This window comes from Chiloscyllium plagiosum, unplaced genomic scaffold (assembly GCF_037043375.1).
Source record: "Chiloscyllium plagiosum isolate Xiang-an unplaced genomic scaffold, Cpla_swu_hap1 HiC_scaffold_38, whole genome shotgun sequence".
Lineage (NCBI taxonomy): Eukaryota > Metazoa > Chordata > Chondrichthyes > Orectolobiformes > Hemiscylliidae > Chiloscyllium > Chiloscyllium plagiosum.
Genome location: NW_028270176.1, coordinates 27705959 through 27727176, shown reverse-complemented (window position 1 = coordinate 27727176; position 21218 = coordinate 27705959). Strand labels below are relative to the sequence as shown.

The 21218-nt window shown below is 42.7% G+C and overlaps 1 protein-coding gene across 1 annotated transcript in view; it reads right to left on the bottom strand.

Annotated features, from left to right (window-relative positions):
• Positions 1-305: 305 nt before the first annotated feature.
• LOC122544252 (uncharacterized) overlaps positions 306-21218 on the bottom strand; it is a 32834-nt gene continuing 11921 nt past the window's right edge. Inside the window, exons 4-10 of the mRNA XM_087980852.1 lie at positions 18619-18689; positions 17351-17528; positions 16957-17094; positions 14140-14411; positions 10225-10292; positions 6396-6586; positions 306-3223 (exon numbers count right to left, since the gene is read on the bottom strand). Of these exons, the coding sequence (XP_087836978.1) occupies positions 306-3223; positions 6396-6586; positions 10225-10292; positions 14140-14411; positions 16957-17094; positions 17351-17528; positions 18619-18689 (3836 nt within the window). The remainder of the gene's footprint in view (positions 3224-6395; positions 6587-10224; positions 10293-14139; positions 14412-16956; positions 17095-17350; positions 17529-18618; positions 18690-21218) is intronic.

Genomic DNA, 21218 nt, shown 5'->3' with positions numbered 1-21218 from the left:
GTCTGCATATGGCAGAATACACATGTAGGAGATTAAGTACAATTGTAACTGCCTTTTCTCTCAGGCATACAGTCCAAGGGGAAGGTTCATGTGGGGACTGGCAACAGTAAAGTGGTTATATTTTCAGTCACCAATGCAACCAAACAGCAAAAAAAAAACAATAATCAGTGACCTTTCACTGTCCCTGTAATGAATCTGTCGATGGGACAAAGATGAAACACACTCTTTAATCACTTTAATCAGTTAAAACGGAAAAATAAATATTGAAAGCAAGCAAAACAGCAAATTATTTATCATTTGCTATATCAGGATTCAAAACAGTTTCTCAGGTGAGCTTTAAAAGTTGCTGAATTTTTAAAGTCATTTCCACAATGTCGGCAGGTTTTATAACACGTGTGAGCTATCAACTGATAGAGATAAACAAAGGTCTCCCCACAGTCAGGACATTTATACGGCCTCGCTCCTGTGTGGGTCTGCTGGTGACGATGGAGGTTCGAAGCCTGTGTGAAACTCTTTCCACAGTCAGTACATTTATGCAGCCTTTCTCCTGTGTGGGTCCGCTTGTGAGAATGGAGGTACCCAGACCATGTGAAACTCTTTCCACAGTCAGTACATTTATACGGCTTCTCTCTTGTGTGGGTCCGCTGGTGAGAATGGAGGTCCCCAGACTGTGTGAAACTCTTTCCACAGTCAGTACATTTATACAGCCTTTCTCCTGTGTGGGTCCGCTTGTGAGAATGGAGGTTCCGAGTCTGTGTGAAACTCTTTCCACAGTCAGTACATTTATACGGCCTCACTCCTGTGTGGGTCCGTTGGTGACAATGGAGGCTATCAGATCGTGTGAAACTCTTTCCACAGTCAGTACATTTATACGGCCTCACTCCTGTGTGGGTCCGTTGGTGACAATGGAGGCTATCAGATCGTGTGAAACTCTTTCCACAGTCAGTACATTTATACGGCCTTTCTCCTGTGTGGGTCCGCTGGTGACAATGGAGATCCCCAGACCGTGTGAAACTCTTTCCACAGTCAGTACATTTATACGGCCTCACTCCTGAGTGGGTCCGCTGGTGATAATGGAGGCTATCAGATCGTGTGAAACTCTTTCCACAGTCAGTACATTTATACGGCCTTTCTCCTGTGTGGGTCCGCTGGTGAGAATGGAGATGTCCAGACCGTGTGAAACTCTTTCCACAGTCAGTACATTTATACGGCCTCACTCCTGAGTGGGTCCGCTGGTGAGAATGGAGATATCCAGACCGTGTGAAACTCTTTCCACAGTCAGTACATTTATACGGCCTCTCTCCTGTGTGGGTCCGCTGGTGAGAATGGAGATATCCAGACCGTGTGAAACTCTTTCCACAGTCAGTACATTTATACGGCCTCTCTCCTGTGTGGGTCCGCTGGTGAGAATGGAGATGTCCAGACCATGTGAAACTCTTTCCACAGTCAGTACATTTATATGGCCTCTCTCTTGTGTGGGTCCGCTGGTGAGAATGGAGATATCCAGACCGTGTGAAACTCTTTCCACAGTCAGTACATTTATACGGCCTCTCTCCTGTGTGGGTCCGCTTGTGAGAATGGAGGTCCCCAGACCGTGTGAAGCTCTTTCCACAGTCAGTACATTTATACGGCCTTTCTCCTGTGTGGGTCCGCTGGTGACAATGGAGGTTCCGAGTCTGTGTGAAACTCTTTCCACAGTCAGTACATTTATACGGCCTCTCTCCTGTGTGGGTCCACTGGTGACAATGGAGGCTATCAGATCGTGTGAAACTCTTTCCACAGTCAGGACATTTATACGGCCTTTCTCCTGTGTGGGTCCGCTGGTGACGATGGAGGGTCGAAGCCTGTGTGAAACTCTTTCCACAGTCAGTACATTTATACGGCCTTTCTCCTGTGTGGGTCCGCTGGTGACAATGGAGATGTCCAGCCTGTGTGAAACTCTTTCCACAGTCAGTACATTTATACGGCCTCTCTCCTGTGTGGGTCTGCTGGTGATGATGGAGGTTCGAAGCGTGTGTGAAACTCTTTCCACAGTCAGTACATTTATATGGCCTCTCTCCTGTATGGGTCCGCTGGTGACAATGGAGGTCCCCAGACCGTGTGAAACTCTTTCCACAGTCAGTACATTTATACGGCCTCACTCCTGTGTGGGTCCGCTGGTGACAATGGAGGTTCCGAGTCTGTGTGAAACTCTTTCCACAGTCAGTACATTTATACGGCCTCACTCCTGTGTGGGTCCGCTGGTGACGATGGAGGGTCGAAGCCTGTGTGAAACTCTTTCCACAGTCAGTACATTTATACGGCCTTTCTCCTGTGTGGGTCCGCTGGTGACAATGGAGATGTCCAGCCTGTGTGAAACTCTTTCCACAGTCAGTACATTTATACGGCCTCTCTCCTGTGTGGGTCTGCTGGTGACGATGGAGGTTCGAAGCGTGTGTGAAACTCTTTCCACAGTCAGTACATTTATACGGCCTCTCTCCTGTATGGGTCCGCTGGTGACAATGGAGATCCCCAGACCGTGTGAAACTCTTTCCACAGTCAGTACATTTATACGGCCTCACTCCTGTGTGGGTCCGCTGGTGACAATGGAGGTTCCGAGCCTGTGTGAAACTCTTTCCACAGTCAGTACATTTATACGGCCTCACTCCTGTGTGGGTCCGCTGGTGACAATGGAGGTCCCCAGACCGTGTGAAACTCTTTCCACAGTCAGTACATTTATACGGCCTCACTCCTGTGTGGGTCCGCTGGTGACAATGGAGGCTATCAGATCGTGTGAAACTCTTTCCACAGTCAGTACATTTATACGGCCTTTCTCCTGTGTGGGTCCGCTGGTGACAATGGATGTTCCCAGACCATGTGAAACTCTTTCCACAGTCAGGATATTTATGTACCCTCTCTCCCAAATGGGTTCGCTGGTAGATCCCAGACAATGGGAAATTCTTACCATGGTCAGTACATTTGTGCAGTCGTTCTTCTTTGTGGATTTCTTGCTGCAAGTGATTTTCATCTGATTTAGTAAATTCTCTATTCTGGATGGATTCTGTAAATAATCCCTCCTGATTTTGTTGATGCATACGATCATTTTTATTGAAAGGAGTAGACTGTCCTGCTGAAACCTGACCACATGATACAGGATGTCTTCTGATATGCTTCTGAAGAAAACTGGCAGTGGTAAATGCAACATTGCAGTGAGGGCAAGGATAACACTCATCTTCCTCTCCTCCTGAAAGAGAATGAAGTTGTCAGTGTAAATGAAACATTTAGAAGCTTCTTTTGGAAGTAAAATTCAACAATGAGCTGTGGTGAAAGGGTTGGTATTTTTGAATTTTATGACAATCTTTACCAGCTTTGAGTCATGATATAGCATTCTGGTTTCTGAGCCAAGTTTGTGGGTTCATGTCCAGTTCTAGAGATGTGGTGCTTATAACCCAGACAAACACTGCACCAGTGCACTTGGAGGGCAGCACTCTCAGAGGTACCATCTTTCAAACCAAGTCCCTGCCCGTGTGTTAAGGCAGACAACAATCACATGGCTCCAAGTGAAGAAGAGCAGGATGTTTTGTCAGTGTTGTGACCAATATTTATCCACTGAGCAACATCACCCAGTCAGATGATCAGATCAGTCATCTCATTACCATTGCTGGAGCTTTGCTGTGTGGAAACTGTTCTGTTTGTCTCAATGACAGTCAGTATGCTTCAAATGGCAATATTTCAGGGCTAGAGAAATTTGGGACATCCCAAATACATCCAAACCTCTGCCAAGATTGCCTTTCTTTCTTTACTTGGAAGTATCAGGATGATTTTAAGAAAACAGTTCCTGAATTCAGTACCTACTTCAATGTGTAAACAGTCTGCGACTCAGAGACAACAACAGAGTCAATAAGAAGGGCCCACATTATAAAGGTGAAAGGCAGGAAGTTTTGAGAAGATTTCAGAAAAACATTTTTTTACCCAGTGAGTGGTGGGGCTCTGGAATGCACTGTCTGGGTGGATAATTGAGGCAAAGAACCTCACAACCTTTAAAGACTACTTGGATAAGCACTTGGAGTGTCACAACAGTCAAGGCAAAGGGCATTGTGCTGCAAAGTGGGACTAGTATAAATTGAGAGTTGATTTGTTAGCACAGACTTGATAGGCTGAACAGCCTCTTCTGTATTGTATGATTCTATGACAAGACCTGAGAAGGACTGACACATCAACATGTCATTCTCTAGGGGAATCAGGAAAGGGAATAAAGTCATAGAGACGTACAGCATGGAAACAGACCCTTCAGTCCAACTCATCCATGCTGACCAGATATCCCAACTCAATCCAGTCCCAACTGCCAGCACCCGGCCCATATCCCTCTACACCCTTCTTATTCATATACCCATCCAGATGCCTTTTAAATGCTGCACTTTTATTAGCCTCCACTACTTCCTCTGGCAGCTCATTCCATATACATACCACCCTCTGTGTGAAAAAGTTGCCCCTTAGGTCTCTTTTATATCTTTCCCCTCTCACCCTAAACCTATGCCACTCTAGTTCTGGACTTGCTCCACCGCAGGGAAAATACTTTGTCTATTTATCCTATCCATGCCCCTCATGATTTTATAAACCTCTAAAGGCCACCCCCTCAGCCTCTGACAATTCAGGGAAAACAGCCCCAGCCAATTTAGCCTCTCCCTATAGCACAAATCTTCTAGTCCTTGTAAATCTTTTCTGTTCCCTTTCAAGTTTCACAACATCCTTCTGATAGGAACAGGACATTGGTTAGGCCACTGTTGGAATATTGCGTGCAATTCTGGTCTCCTTCCTATTGGAAAGATGTTGTGAAACTTGAAAAGGTTCAGAAAAGAATTACAAGAATGTTGCCAGGGTTGGAGGATTTGAGCTACAGGGAGAGGCTAAACAGGCTGGGGCTGTTTTCCCTGGAGTGTCAGAGGCTGAGAGGTGACCTTATAGAGGTTTACAAAATTATGAGGGGCATGGATAGGGTAAAGAGGCAAAGTCTTTTTCCTGGGGTCGGAGTGTCCAGAACTAGAGGGCATAGGTTTAGGGTGAGAGGGGAAAGATATAAAAGAGACCTAAGGGGCAATGTTTTCATGCAGAGGGTGGTATGTATATAAAATGTGCTGCCAGAGGAAGTGGTGGAGGCTGGTACAATTGCAACATTTAAAAGGCATTTGGATGGGTATATGAATAGGAAGGGTTTGGAGGCATATGGCCAGGTGCTGGCAGGTGGGACTAGATTGAGTTGGGATATCTGGTCGGCATGGACGAGTTCGACCGAAGGGTCTGTTTCCATGCTGTACATCTCTATGACTCTATGAGGAAGGATACCAGAATTGCATGCAACATTCCAAAACTGGTCCAACCAATGTTCTGTACAGCCACAACATGACCTCCCAACTCCGACCAAGAAGAAATGAGGAACAATACCACCAGACCTCCAGTCCAGAGAGGACCTTTTGCAGTATAAACATAATTTAGCTGAACCTAATCTTCATCACTCTCTGTGCTCTATGGTAAACACAAAGATCAAACAGTCAATTATCTGTGTTCTCTGGTGAATTTTTTTTTAAACCAGTTAATATAATTCTATCCTTAGCTGCTTTATCACAAAATCAAATAAGTTAAACATCTTTAATGAACATCTCCGAAACCTTCAAGGCACAACATGGAAAACATTCACGCCTTCCATTTGACATTACGCAACTGAAGTCTCCCATTTTGAATCTGTTCTGGTAAATCTCCACTGAACATGCCTCAGCACATTGTCATTTTTTTCCAAATCGAGATGCCCAGAATTTGAAACAGCATTCCATCTGAAGTCAAAAAGGCCATTTATAAAGGTTTCTCAAAGCGCATTTGTGTCACGTCAGTAAGTCCTTATCGATGTATTAAATGCCTTTCTGAGTTATGTGAATCTCCAGATTCCTCTTCATGCATCAACTTTTAATCAATGCCACTGAATTTACATAATCACTCCTCACACTACTCTGAATTGAATTTCATCTGCTGTGTCTTCCCACTGTATGTCGATCTGCATCTTCCGGTGGTCCTCCACGCTCCTCTTCACTATTTACTATATTTTCAAGTTTTGGCAGCTGCAAATACGATCAGGTATCCAAAAACAGGTCATTAATACATAGAATCAGCAGGAGGTCCAGTACTGTCCACTGGAATGAACCAGATTATAACCATCTAATAAGCAGACATTCCATCCAGAATTATTCTTTACTTCCTGATACTTAAACCTATTTTATGTTCATGTTGCCACTCCTCCTTCACTACAAGGATTTCTATTCAACTAACAATTCTATTATGTGGCAATTTATCAAACAATGTTGATATTAAAACAAACAGAAAATGGCTAATTTTATTAAGTTCTCAATTTTGGACAGAATCCTTACCTTTTGGATTTTGTTTCATCATCCACATTGCTGTCCATTTGATTCCAAGCTCCTTGGCATATTCGTCACCATACCAGACCAGCAGCTCGCACCGAGGAGGAACACGCTTGCAGGTTCTGTAATAAATTTTGCCATGGTGCTGAAAGGCTACAAGATTCTGCTCCTCTTCCTTTCTGGCACAGTTAACAAATCTGGAACATAACAAGTGAATACTTAACTGACCAAACGTCAGTTCAAATTGTTGCATGAACACAGGTTGAGAAGCAGAACAAAAATGTGTCAGAATGACAGGGCATACCTCTATCCATTACAAAATTACAATGCATGCTATGCATACTGTACAAGATAATTGTGTCAACATTTCAAAGGAGATGGGGAGGGATTTTAGAAGGGCAGCATGGTAGTTAGCATTGCTGCCTCACAGTGCCAGGGTCCTAGGTTCGATTCCCTCCTTGGGCCACTCTCTGTATGGAGTTTGCACATTCTCCCTGTGTCTGCGTGGGTTTCCTCCGGGTGCTCCGGTTTCCTCCCACAGTCCAAAGATATGCAGAACAGGTGAATTGGCCATGCTAAATTGCCCATAGTGTTAGGTGCATCAGTCAGGTGTAAATATAGGGTAGGGGAATGGGTCTGGGTGGATTACTGTCCGGAGGGTCAGTGTGGACTGATTGGGCTGAATGGCCTGTTTCCATGCTGTAGGGAATCTAATCTAAAAATAGAAGAGAGGATAGATTTACCCAAAAATATGGGTTTCCCAGTTTTCTCATCGAACTTCTGCAATTCTTCTTCCGAAAACACCCAAATGTTTGGACCAAAGCTTTTGTTAGATACCTTAGATTCATCATCCTTCAGCATAGAGACAGACCCTTTGGCCCAAACTGGTTCATGCTAACCAAAATGTCCACCCATGCTAACCCCATTTTCCTGCATTTGGCCCATATCCTTCTAATCATTTCCTATCCAAGTATTTGTCCAAATGCCTTTTAAATGCTGTTAATGTACCCGCCTCAACCACTTCCGCTGGCAGCTCACTAACATTAACAATACCACCCACTGTGTAAAGTAGTTGCCCCTCTTTTATTCTTTCCTGTCTAACCTTTAACTGATGCCCTGTAGTTCTCAATTTCCCAACCTTGGGAAAAAGACTGAGTGCATTACCCCATCCATGCCTCTCATGATTTTCTGTCCTTCTGTAATATCACCCCCTCTGCCTCCTACTATCTAAAACAAAAAGTGCTAGCTTGCCCAACCTCTCCCTATAACTCAGACCCTTGAGTCCTGGCAATATCCCTGTAAATTTCTTCTGCACTCTTTCCATTTAATGATTTGGAGATGCTGGTGTTGGACTGGGGTGTACAAAGTTAAAAATCACACAACACAAGGTTGAGCTCAAAAACTGCATGAATTTATGTAAAACTCCGTTATCTCACTCTTTAGATTAGAATCAATCTAAACATCATGGCATAGACAGCGAACACAGGGGGCCAACACCTTCAACATATTGTCTAGCTATCACTATTGTTAACAGCTAACCCGAGAATGCAACTTTAAAGAAGGTTTTGTGATTTACACATGAAAGAAGTGAAACTATCACTGTATTCTAACAGATGAAAGGCTTAACAGACAATCAATTTTTCAATGTATAATTTCAGTTACATCACACTGTAAATTTTTGCTATAAAATTCTGTGTTACGATCGAGCCCTCCACTATCACGAGATGAAGGAGCGTCGCTCCGAAAGCTAGTGTGCTTCCAATTAAACCTGTTGGACTATAACCTGGTGTTGTGTGATTTTTAACTTTCCATTTAATAACATCCTCCTGACAGCAAAGTGACCAAAACTGAACACAATACCCAAGTGCTGTACAATGTCTATACTCAATGTGCCAAAAGCTTTCATCACTGAGCTCTCTACCAATGACTCCACTTTGATAGAACCATGCACCTGAACTCCAAGTTCGCTCTGTTCCACAACACTCTTTTAAGCCCTATCATTCACCGTGCAACTCCTACCTGGATTTGACTTTACAAAATGCAAGACTTCACACTTATCTATATGAAACTCTATTGCCATTTCTCGGCTGATCAAGGTCCTGCTGCAATTTTTCTCACTGTCCATGATACCTACTTTTTGATAATCTTCCTCACTGTCCATGACACCTATTTTTGTGTCATCTTCAAACTTACTAATCATGTTGTACAGTGGCTCAGCAGTTAGCATGTTGCCTCACAGAGTCAGGGACCAGTGTATGATTCCAGCCTCAGGCAAATGTCTTTGTGAAGTGGAGTTTGCACATTCTCTGCATGTCTGGTGGGTTTCCTCAGGGTGCTCAATGCAAAGATGAGCAGGTTAGGTGAATTAGCAATGTTAAATTGTGCATAGTGTTCAGGGATGTGTAGAATCGGTGCATCAGTCAGGGTAAATGTACAGTACTAGGGCTGTGAGATAGGCCTGGGAGGGTTACTCTTCGGAGGATCAGTGTGGAGATGTTAGCCCTGTGTCAAGGTTCAAGGGCGTTCGCACCCATAATCCTCTGACAGAAGAAATTCCTGATTATTTCACTCTTACATTTCACATCCCTTCAGTCTGAGACTGTGCCCTCTGGTTCGAGATTCTCCCATGAGGAGAAACATCCTCTCAGCATTTATCTTGTCAAGCCCTTTAAGAAGTCTCTACATTTCAATTAGATCACTTCTCTTTCTTCTAAACTTCAGTGAGTAGAGACACAATCTGTTTAGCCTTTCTCATGAGACAATCCCTCCATGCCAGGGATCATCTTCATGAACCTTTGTTGAATTGCTTCCAACGAAATTACACACTCTCTTAAATAAGGGATCCAAAACTGCTCACACTCCTCCAGGTGCAGTCTCATCAGCACCTTGAACAGGTGAAGTAATACTTCCCTAATCTGATGCTCCAACCCCTTTGAAATAAGGGCCAGCTTTCTATGTTTTGTCTGCAAGTACCTCAAGTCCCTTTATGTTGCAACTTTCTGTCAGTATGGATAGATTTTGTGATGTTCATTGCATTATTTATACATAGTTTCAATATAATTTAGTCCAAGGTTGGATTTTGAATGGATAACATATTGATTATTCTGTGCATCGGTGAAAGTTTTGATAATTGAACTACTAGTCAATCTCCAGTCATAAGTCCTAGGCTGAAGATGGTTGTATAAAACAGCATAATAGAGGAGAGACGACTGTAAAAACAGACTACCTTAGTTTAGGAAATTTATTGAAAATCCAAGACCACAAATGTTTGGATAATGCCCTGAAGTTATTTTAAACTAAGAGTAATTAATCACAGGCACTTGAAAGCTCCAGGAAAATGTTATCAGCTTTTTTTAGACTTAGAGTTGAAGTCACAGATAACTTAAGCATATTGATACATTAGGAGACTTTTCTTTGATTTGAGCACTGCACACAGGATGTTTCTCAATACTGTAATTAAGTGTTTTGCATTGGTATTTTGTGTTGAGTGAGATTATACTTTCACTGTGTTCGAAGTTTTACATGTTGTGACATATGTAAAAGTATTGGTTTATTCTATTTTATCATCATTTGTTCTGGTTAATAAATTTTACTTTGATTATTAAAACCAAATCTGCAATATTGTGTGCTTATGTTTCAGTGAGAGACCATCTTGCTAAAACCAAGACAAAATATAACCTACCAAGCCGGATATCAATCTGACCAGTAATTACTTCACCAGTAATAACATGACGTAAGATCATAACAGTTATTATATGTGATGCTTCAGGGTAAGAGAAACTGGCTGAGAGCCAAGTACACAAGTTCTGACAATATTATATCTGTCTTCCCTTACCTCATCCAATTTGATTTAGATTCATCCTTTGCATCAATGTATTCAACATCTTGCTTTCCTTTACTGATCTGAAGAAAGGTATTTTGATAAAACAATTTGATTGTTAAAAGGAATCAAATATATCTTTTATTTAGCCATTGATCTAATTTTATTTACAAGAACTGCATGCAGTGGCTTCACGTTTTTAGTGAAAGCTTAACAATACCGTCCTTTACTTTTTGTGATTATAGCTTCGTGTCAGTGAATCCAGAGCTCCATATAAACTACAAAGCCACAAAGTAGTAAACAGTTTCAGGGAGATTTGAACAGTCAGGAAAGAATCCCAAACTAATTCAAATCGCCTTTGGTGTTTGTCATGTCGCTATTTTTCTTATAGTTCCTTCTACCCCTCGCCTACTCTGCAATTCTCAATCAGAAATTTCAAGGTTCTGATACATTGTTCCCCAGTTGGTCAATTGCCCACTATGAGGAATACCAGAATATTAGTTCCATAAACACTCAATGTATTAAATTGAAAATTTATTTTTAATAAGGACTGCCAATCTTTGAATTATCTCCCCATGCTGGCTATGGAAGCTCAGTGTTTGAGTATATTTCAAGCAGATGTTGATGCTTCTTGCAATAAATCATGTAATCATCAATGAAATTGTGTGGGTAAAGGGAACTTAAGTGTCTGATTCACCGTGATCAAATTCAATGATGGACCAGGCTTGAGGGAGTGAATGGCTTCCTCTGGATCCTGTGAAGGAGGAAAGAAACAGAGGAAATGCAAAATCAGTTTAGGAGAGAATGAGAAAAGGAAGTGAAGGCCAAAGTAATCCAATAAGAAGTGGTTGACTTGTTGCCAATCTTGTTGCCAAGATTAGATCATACACAATACAGGTAGAACAAAGTTCTGGCTTTCTGAAAGAAGGCAGCAACTAGCGGTTGATGGAAAATATTCAGCCTGGAGTCCGGTTATAAATGGTACGTATCTGTTTTGGGACCACTGCTGTTTGTCATTTTTATAAATGACTTGGACGCAGGCATAGGTGGATGGGTTAGTAAGTTTGCAGATGACACTAATGTCGGTGGAGTAATGACAGTGTGGTAGAATGTTGCAGGTCGCATGGGGACTTGGATAAACTGCAGAATTGGCTGAGAGGTGGCAAATGGAGTTCAATGCAGCTAAATGTGAGATGATGCACTTTGGGAAGAAAAACAGGAAGGTAGAGTACCGGGTCAGTGGAAAGATTCTTGGCAGTGTGGATGTCCAGAGGGATCTTGGAGTCCATGTACATAGATCCCTGAAAGTTGCCATCCAGGTTGATAGTGCTGTTAAGGAGGCATACAGTGTGTTAGGTTTCATTCGTAGAGGGATTGAGTTCCGGAGCTGCAATATCATGCTGCAACTATGCAAAACTCCAGTGTGGCCACACTTGGAATACTGTGTACAGTTCTGGTTGCTATATTTCAGGAAGGGTATGGAAGCATTGGAAAAGATGCAGAGGAGATTTACCAGGATGCTGTCTGGGCTGGAGGGAAGGTCTTATGAGGAAAGGCTGAGGGACTTGGGTCTGTTCTCATTGGAAAGAAGAAGGCTAAGAGGGGATTTGATAGAGACACACAAGACTATCAGAGGATTATATACAGTAGACAGTGAAAGTCTTTTTCCTAGGATGACGACGTCAGCATGTACAAGGGGGCATAACTACAAATTGAGGGGTGATAGATTTAAGACAGATGTCAGAGGTAGGTTCTTTACTCAGAGAGTGGTAAGGGTATGGAATGCCCTACCTGCCAATGTCGTTAACGCAGTCACATTAGGGAGATTTAAACAATCCTTGGATAAGCACATGGATGATGATGGGATAGTGTAGGGTGACGAGTTGAGAATAGTTCACAGGTCAGCGCAACATTAAGGGCCAAAGGGCCTGTTCTACGCTGTATTGTTCTATGTTCTAAGGTTGTTGGATGCAGAACTGGCTTGAAGGTAGAAGGCAGAAGGTGGTGGTGGAAGGTTGCTTTTCAGACTGGAGTGTGTGCCACAAGGATCTCTTCTGGGTCCACTGCTTCTCATCATTCATACAAATGACGGGATGAGAACATGGGAGGTACAGTTAGTAAGTTTGCAGATGGCACTAAAATTGGAGTTGTAGTGGACAGCGAAGAAAGTTACCTCAGAGCACATCTGGATCTTTAGACGGGCCAATAGGGCGAGGAGTGGCAGATGGAGTTTAATTTAGGTAAATGTGAGGTGCTGCATTTTTGAAAGGCAAATCAGGGCAGAACTTATACACTTACTGGTAAGCTCTTGGGGAGTGTTGTTGAACAAAGAGATTTGGAGTGCAGGTTCATAGTTCCTTGAAAGCAGAGTCACAGATATACAGGGTGATGGAGAAGATGGTAGTACACTTGCCTTTGTTGGTCAGTGCATTGTGTGTAGGAGTCGGCTGTACGGGACATTGGTTAGGCCACTTTTGGAATGCTGCAATTAATTCTGATCTTCCTGCTTTAGGAAGTATGTTGTGTAACCTGAAAGGGTTAAGAAAACATTACAAGGATATTGCCATGGTTTAAGCTTTAGGGAGAGGCTGAACACACTGGATCTATTTTCTCTGGAATGTCGGAGGCTGAGGGGTAACCTTAGAGATTTATAAAATCATGAGTGGTATTGATAGTATAAACAGACAAGGTCTTTTCCCTGGGGTGGAAGAGTCCAAAATTTAGGGTTAACTTAAGTTTAAGGTGAGAGGGGAAAGATTTAAAAGGGATCTCAGGGGCAACTTTTTCTCATAAAGGGATGTGCACGTATGGAATGAGCTTCCAGAAGATGTGGTGCAGGCTGGTACAATTACAGTTAAAAGGCAGCTGAGAAAAAAAACCCAGAGAATCCTGTTATAAGTTTAAATGAAAGGAGTCAGTGATACTCACTTTATAAGTAACAAGTAACAACTTATTTATTTGACCCTAACAGTGAACAAATTAACAGAATTACAAACAAACCAAACAATTCCTCACTAACTACTAACTATTCCCGAACTGAACTAAAATTCTACTGGTCTGCTGTTCAAATAAACACAATAAGAAAACAACAAATCAAAACATAAGTCTCTCCAAGTTCACATAGAATGTGACTTCCGGAAGGCTACGTTTTCTCTGTTGTCTTTCCAGTCTTCCTTCTGCTGATCTCAAGTTACAAACACATTTCTTCTGCTGGTCCTGCTGTTAGGGATGTCTTCTCTGTAATTTCTTCTGTGAGGACTTTTAGCTAGAAATGCCATGCTACTTTATGCACAGGTAATGCTTTCTTAGAGATTTCTTGTGAGAGCTCGATGTTTATTTCTCAGATGGCGGGTTTGTTCTCTCTTTAGATGGCAGTTGGCTCTCCCCGATTTTCCAAAATGCCCTCACCTTTATACCCTTCATGACCTCTTAATTTCTTTACAACTGGATTGGTTCAAGGTTGTCAACACCATCAGGTTTAAATTTGATGGGTTTTTAGTATCTAAGGGTATGGTTCAAAATAATTGGCTAAATTTGAACAAAATTGCTTTTTTGGTAAAAAAGGCTGCTTGGCTGCTCGATAAAAATTGTTTCAATTGTATCTATCTACCTGTAATCTGCAATTTTCATTGAATAGAGATTTACTTGCTTTCTTTCACCATGTTATGGTGATTGCTATTCCAGCAGTCAGTCACTCAGCAACCATCAGCCCTACAATGAAAACTCAAGTAGGCCATTCTTGACTTGCAAACATTTAAGTCTTTAGGTTTGTTCAATACCAAGTGATTCCCCTGGCTGTCCATTCATTGTCAAGACTAGAGAAGCAACCAGAAACAGAAACTTTAAACAACTTTTCACAAAAATGTTCATATGAGTCCTGAGCTTCTTTAAAAACATGCAAGAAACCTGATCATGATGACAGGCACTCACCACCCATGAATAGCCACTGACAGCAGCTGATTCCTCATTTGATGTGACTCCTTCATAGGGTCCAAAATGAACTCCTTTAGGAATAGCCTTTCCTTCATTCCACACACCAAGACCAGCCTTTCTAATTTTTGATATCGCAATGCTGAGGCCCTCTGGAAGGGTTAAACGTGCTCGATCTGGTTGATTGAATTCAACAGCCATGTCCTTTATGAACACTGGAGGACCATGCACAGGACACTCTTCAACAAAAAATCTTTTGCAGTCTTCGCAAACTGTTGAAACATACAAAATTAAAGATGGATCAGGATTTCAGTTCATTACTCGATATTTATGAAGGTGACAAGGCCCGCATGGAGAAAGCTCTCAGAAACATGCTCAGTCTGTTAGTTGTCAAGGGGGCAACACAGATTTCAAGGAACAGCAACAAAGCAAGAAAATGACATTGTCTCTCAGCCAGGCTACACTTATACAGTTATGGAGATGAACACTGTGGAAACAAACCCTTCAGCCCAACTTGTCCATGCCGAACTAACCTAAGCTAGTGCCATTTACTACCACTTGGCCCACAACTCTCTAAACCTTTCCTATTCACATACCCATCCAGATGCCTTTTAAATGCTGTAATTGTACTAGCCTCCATCACTTCCTCTGGCAGGTCACGCACCACCCTCTGTGTAAAAATGTTGCCCCTGAGATCCCTTTTCCATCTTCCCCTTCTCACCCTAAACCTATACCCTATCGCTCTGGCCTCCCCCACACCAGGCAAACAACTTTGTTTATTTATCCGATCCATGCCTCTCATTATTTTACAAACCTCTATAAGGTCAGAATATGAACAGCATTAGCTCTTGGGTTGGCTGACTGGCAAAACACAGAGTGGGGATAGAGGCATTTTTCAGAATGGCAGGTGGTAACTAGCGGAGTTCCATGGGATTTCATGTCGGGACCACAACTATTCATGTTAACAATCTGGATGAAAGAACTTAAGGCATTGTTGATCAGCTTGAAGATGACACAAAGGTAAGTGGAGGGACAGGCAACGCAGAGGAAGCAGCAAGACTGCAGAAGGATGTGGACAAGTTACAAGAGTGGGCAAAGAAGTGGCAGATGGAATACAATGCATGAAGAGTGAGGTTATGTTTTTGGTTTGGAATACAGGCATAGGTGATTTTATAAAGAGGCAAAGACATTGGAAATCTGAAACACAAAGTAACTCGGGAGTCCTCGTTCAGGATTCTCCTCAGGTTAACATGCAGGTTCAGATGGCAGTCAGGAAGGCAAATAAAATGCTGACATTCATTTCAAGAGGGCTACAACAGCAGAGATATAACTTCTGAAGCTGTGAAAGGGTCTGGTCAGACCGCATTTAGAATATTTAGCGTAGTTTTGGATTCCGTATCTAAGGAAGGATGTCCTGGCCTTGGAGGATTCCAGTGGAGGTTTCCAAGTATGATTGAAACTTACAGAACACTGAGAAACCTGGGCAGAGTGGTTGTGGAGATAATGTTTCCACTCACAGGAGACAGGGTGGTTAATCTGTGGAACTCGTCGTTGCAGAGGGTTATGGGTGCCAAGTGCATTTGAGACAACAATAGATAGCTTATTGATTTGTTAGGTGGTCAACAGTTATAGGGAGAAGGCGCGCGAATGAAGCTGAGAAACATATCAGCCATGATCAAACTGTGAGGCAGACTCCGTGCGCTGAATGGTCCAATTCTGTTTCTCTTAAAATCTTTTGGAGTAACTCACCCTGTGACTTTGCAAAGACATTTGCAAGGCATAAACCAGCAGTGCAACAGTATACTCCACATTTGCCTGGACATGTGCAGGTCCAAGAACACCCAAGAAGCTTGACACCATCCAGGACAAAACATACCATTTGATGATCATGATATGCACAAGCATTCACTCCTTCCACCACTGGTATTCATTAGCTGCAGTGTGTGCCATCTATAAGATGTACCATGGCGCCTTTAACAACACCTTCCAAACCCATGATCATCTTTCTGGAACCACAACAGCAGCATACACTGGAGAAAACCACCAACTGCATCTTCCTCTCCAAGCACTCACTTGCCTGACATGTCAATATATTACTGTCCCTTCAGTATCACCACATTGAAATCCTGGAGATCTCACCCCAAGAGAGTTAAGGGTTCACCTACACCAAATGGCAGATCACAATCACCTTCACCACAATAACTAGGAATGATATGACTAGTGACTTCAACAGCTCACAAGTAAATATAAAAGGCAGGGGACTCCACTTCAAACATCACTTTAAACCCTGTGAATTAGATTACTTACAGTGTGGAAACAGGCCCTTCGGCCCAACAAGTCCACACCGACCCGCCGAAGCGCACCCACCCATACCCATTCCCCTACATTTACCCCTGCATCGAACACTATGGGCAATTTAGCATGGCCAATTCACCTGACTTGCACATTTTTGGACTGTGGGAGGAAACCGGAGCACCCGGAGGAAACCCACGCAGACACGGGGAGAATGTGCAAACTCCACACAGACGAGGCGGGAACTGAACCCGGGTCTCTGGCGCTGTGAGGCAGCAGTGCTAACCGCTGTGCCACCGTGCCGCCCTAAATAAAGATACTTAAACCATAAAATCTTTTGGGAGTATTTTCTGATCATTTGTAGTTGGTGATGAGGAAACATAAGTGCATGTTTCTGGGCAAACACAGGGTTTTTCCCTTGCCAGGCTATATTTCTGCAGTAACAGTCTGGTTTCTCAAAGCCTGTCATATCAACCCTTCCAATAAATTCTTCCTGAAGAATTGGCTAGGTCACTTTTCACGTACACAGAAAATCTTCATCACAAAGTTCCCTTTCTTCTGTGTAAATCTTTCTCTCTTTATTTCTCAAACTGTATCTTCTCTCTTCCTTTTCATTGTGTGTTTCCTCACTTGAAGATTCCAACGTCTTTCCAGCACAGACAACTGTGGAAGAAATCAGAAAGATTCGAACAATCCCTGAAAAAATTCAACATTTGTTGTTTTATAGAAAGGGTATTTTCTGTTTCAAGATCAGAATCTATAGATAATTATGTATAACAAAACACTGAGTTAATTTGATGAATCACTGCTGGATTAGACACATTGTCAACAAAAGCATATCCTCACAAAAATATAAAAATAAAGTAAAATCCAAAATCAACAAATCTATTCAGAAATTCCTTTATTCCTGGACAGATACCTTTGATGGATTCATTTTGAGCCTCAAATTCACTCATCGCAGTATTAGTTTCTCGGTTTCTCTTTTTAACTGAAACTGTCTCTTCCAGAACTGAGGGAGTGCCCTCATTGAAGCTCCTTAAACCTGCATCTTTATCCTCCTGTAAATGGGATGCATTTGCTAATTGTCTTTTCTCGTTCTGAAATGTAAATGTAATTTTTACATATTGTAACTCTCAACTTTCTCTGCATCACCAGATTATGCTTTCCATTTGGTCTCATTTCATACTTAATAAACCAAGGTTCCCAACCACCCATTTGAGAAATGTATTCTCTCTCTCTCCAGTTACATATTTTTGGAATCGCCGTGTTTGAAACTATCCTTCTCTATTTCACTTAGGTAAAGTTAATCTTCCAAGTAAGTTGTAGGTATTTCAATCTGCTGTTACTTGAAAATTTCAGGTTCTCAGGGTGCATTTATTGATAATCAACATCAAGAGGAGGTAATTTACAACGTCATCGGATCATTAAATTTAAAATGACAAGGCTGCAACTGGAGAATAGAATTAGAAATATGAGCAAAATCAGAATCAAGGTCGCAGTAACTCTGGGCAGAAATACCACCAGGGATAAAAGGAAACAATTAAGCCGGAAATCTGAGATCAACATACAAAATATTCAAGTGTGTAGTAGGTCATTTTGAGTTGGAAAGAGAAAGACTAGATAATGTTTTAGGAGAAAACCCTGGGCCAATCTATTTGAGCATCAGGAAGAGGCTGAATAAACTGGGATTGTTTTCCCTGGAGAGTCAGAGCCTGAAGGGTGACCACTTATAGAGGTTTATAAAATCATGAGCAGCATAGATAGCATCAATAGGAAAGGTCTTTTCCCTGGGGTGGGAGAGTCCAGAACTAGAGGGGCATTGGTTTAGGGTGAGAGGGAAAAGATAATAAAATGGACCTAAAGGGCAACCTTTGCACACAGAGGGTGGTACGTGTATGGAATGAGCTGCCAGAGCAAGTGGTGGAGGCTGGTACATTTGCAGCATTTAAGAGGCATTTGGATGGGTATATGAATAGGAAGGGTTTGGAGGGATATGGGCCGGGTGCTGGCAGGTGGGACTAGAATGGGTTGAGATATCTGATCGGCATGGACGGGTTCCGTGCTGTACATCTCTATGACTCTATGTTTTTAATATATCTTCCAGATGCTGACAGGGTTGCAATGACAGGGTTGCTTCTTTTTGACTTGATATGTTACTTGATAAGAATTTTGCGCAGACCAAATTACCTTTTTGCTGTTGTCTTTCTTTGTCTTCTTGGTACCATCATTCTTGAAAGGTGGCTTAAAGGTTCTCACCTCTTTAAAAGAATTTCAGTTTCATTTTAGATCTTCTGAAGTTGAAGTTTTTTTCCATTAGCAACACTGACAATAGAACATAGAACAATACAGTGCAGAACAGGCCCTTCGGCATTCGATGTTGCGCCGAGCTGTGAACTATTCTCAGCTCGTCCCCCTACACTATCCCAAAATCATCTATGAGCATATCTAAGGATTGTTTAAATCTCCCTAATGTGGCTGAGTTGACTACCTTAACGGCTAGGGCATTCCATGCCCTTACCACTCCCTGCGAAAAGAACTTGCCTCTGACATCAGTCTTAAGTCTGTCACCCCTCAATTTGTAGTTATGCCCTGTCGTACAAGCTGATGTCATCATCCTAGGAAAAAGTCTTTCTCTGCCCACCGTATCTAATCCTCTGATCATCTTGTATGTCTCTATCAAATCCCCCTTTAGCCTTTTTCTTTCCAATGAGAAAAGACCCAAGTCTCTCAGCCTTCCCTCCAGACCAGGCAACATCCTGGTAAATCTCCTCTGCACCTTTTCCAATGCTTCCACATCCTTTCTGTAATGGGCAACCAGAACTGTACACAATATTCCAGGTGTGGCCGTACTAGTGTTTTGTTGCGGTTCCGGAACTCAATGCCTCTACCAATGAAACCTAACACAATCCTTAATATTTTCAAAGCAGAATCAAATATAATGTAGCTAAGAAGCATATTTGCATTAATTCTAAATGCATCTGCATATACATACGTAAAGACAAATATTCAATTGACTTGTCTTTGCAGTTAGAGTCATAGAGATGTACAGCACGGAAACAGACCCTTCGGTCCAACCCGTCCATGCCAACCAGATATCCATACCCAATCTAGTCCCACTTGCCAGCACCCGGCCCATATCCCTCCAAACCCTTCCTATTCATATACCCATCCAAATGCCTCTTAAATGTTGCAATTGTACCAGCCTCCACCACATCCTCTGGCAGCTCATTCCATACACGTATCACCCTCTGCGTGAAAAAGTTACCCCTTAGGTCTCTTTTATATCTTTCCCCTCTCACCCTAAATTTATGCCCTCTAGTTCTGGACTCCCCCACCCCAGGGAGAATACTTTGTCTATTTATCCTATCCATGCCTCTCATAATTTTGTAAACCTCTATAAGGTCATCCCTCAGCCTCCGACGCTCCAGGGAAAACAGCCCTAGCCTGTTCAGCCTCTCTCTATAGTTCAAATCCTCCAACCCTGGCAACATCCTTGTAAATCTTTTCTGAACCTTTTCAAGTTTCACAACATCTTTCCGATAGGAAGGAGAACAGAATTGAATGCAATATTCCAACAGTGGCCTAACCAATGTCCTGTACAGCCGCAACTCCTGTACTCAATCCTCTGACCAATAAAGGAAAGCATACCAAACGCCTTCTTCACTATCCTATCTACCTGCGACTCCACTTTCAAGGAGCTATGAACCTGCACTCCAAGGTCTCTTTGTTCAGCAACACTCCCTAGGACATACAACATAGAACATAGAAGAATACAGCGCAGTACAGGCCCTTCGGCCCTCGATGTTGCGCCGATCCAAGCGCACCTAACCTACACTAGCCCACTATCCTCCATATGCATATCCAATGCCCGCTTAAATGCCCATAATGAGGGAGAGTACACCACTGCTACTGGCAGGGCATTCCATGAACTCACGACTCGCTGAGTAAAGAACCTACCCCTAACATCTGTCCTATACCTACCCCCCTTAATTTAAAGCTATGCCCCCTTGTAATAGCTGACTCCATATGTGGAAAATGATTCTCACTGTTGACCCTATCTAAACCCCTAATCATCTTGTACACCTCTATCAAGTCACCCCTAAACCTTCTTTTCTCCAATGAAAACAACCCCAAGTGCTTCAGCCTTTCCTCATACGATCTTTCTACCATACCAGGCAACATCCTGGTAAACCTCCTCTGCACCCGTTCCAGTGCCTCCACATCCTTCCTATAGTATGGCGACCAAAACTGCACACAATACTCCAGATGCGGCCACACCAGAGTCTTATACAACTGCAACATGACCTCAGTACTCTGGAACTCAATTCCTCTACCAATAAAAGCCAGTACGCCATATGCCTTCTTCACCGCACTATTTACCTAGTGGTTAGCACTGTTGCCTCACAGCGCCAGAGACCTGGGTTCAATTCCCGCCTCAGGCAACTGACTGTGTGGAGTTTGCACATTCTCCCCGTGTCTGCGTGGGTTTCCTCCGGGTGCTCCGGTTTCCTCCCACAGTCCAAAGATGTGCAGGTCAGGTGAATTGGCTAGGCTAAATTGCCCGTAGTGTTAGGTAAGGGGTAAATGTAGGGGAATGGGTCTGGGTGGGTTGCGCTTCGGCGGGTCAGTGTGGACTCGTTGGGCCGAAGGGCCTGTTTCCACACTGTAAGTAATCTAATCTAATCTAATCTAATCTAATCTTCAAACCTGGTGGCAACTTTCAAAGATCTGTGTACATGGACTCCAAGATCCCTCTGCTCATCCACACTACCAAGTATCCGACCATT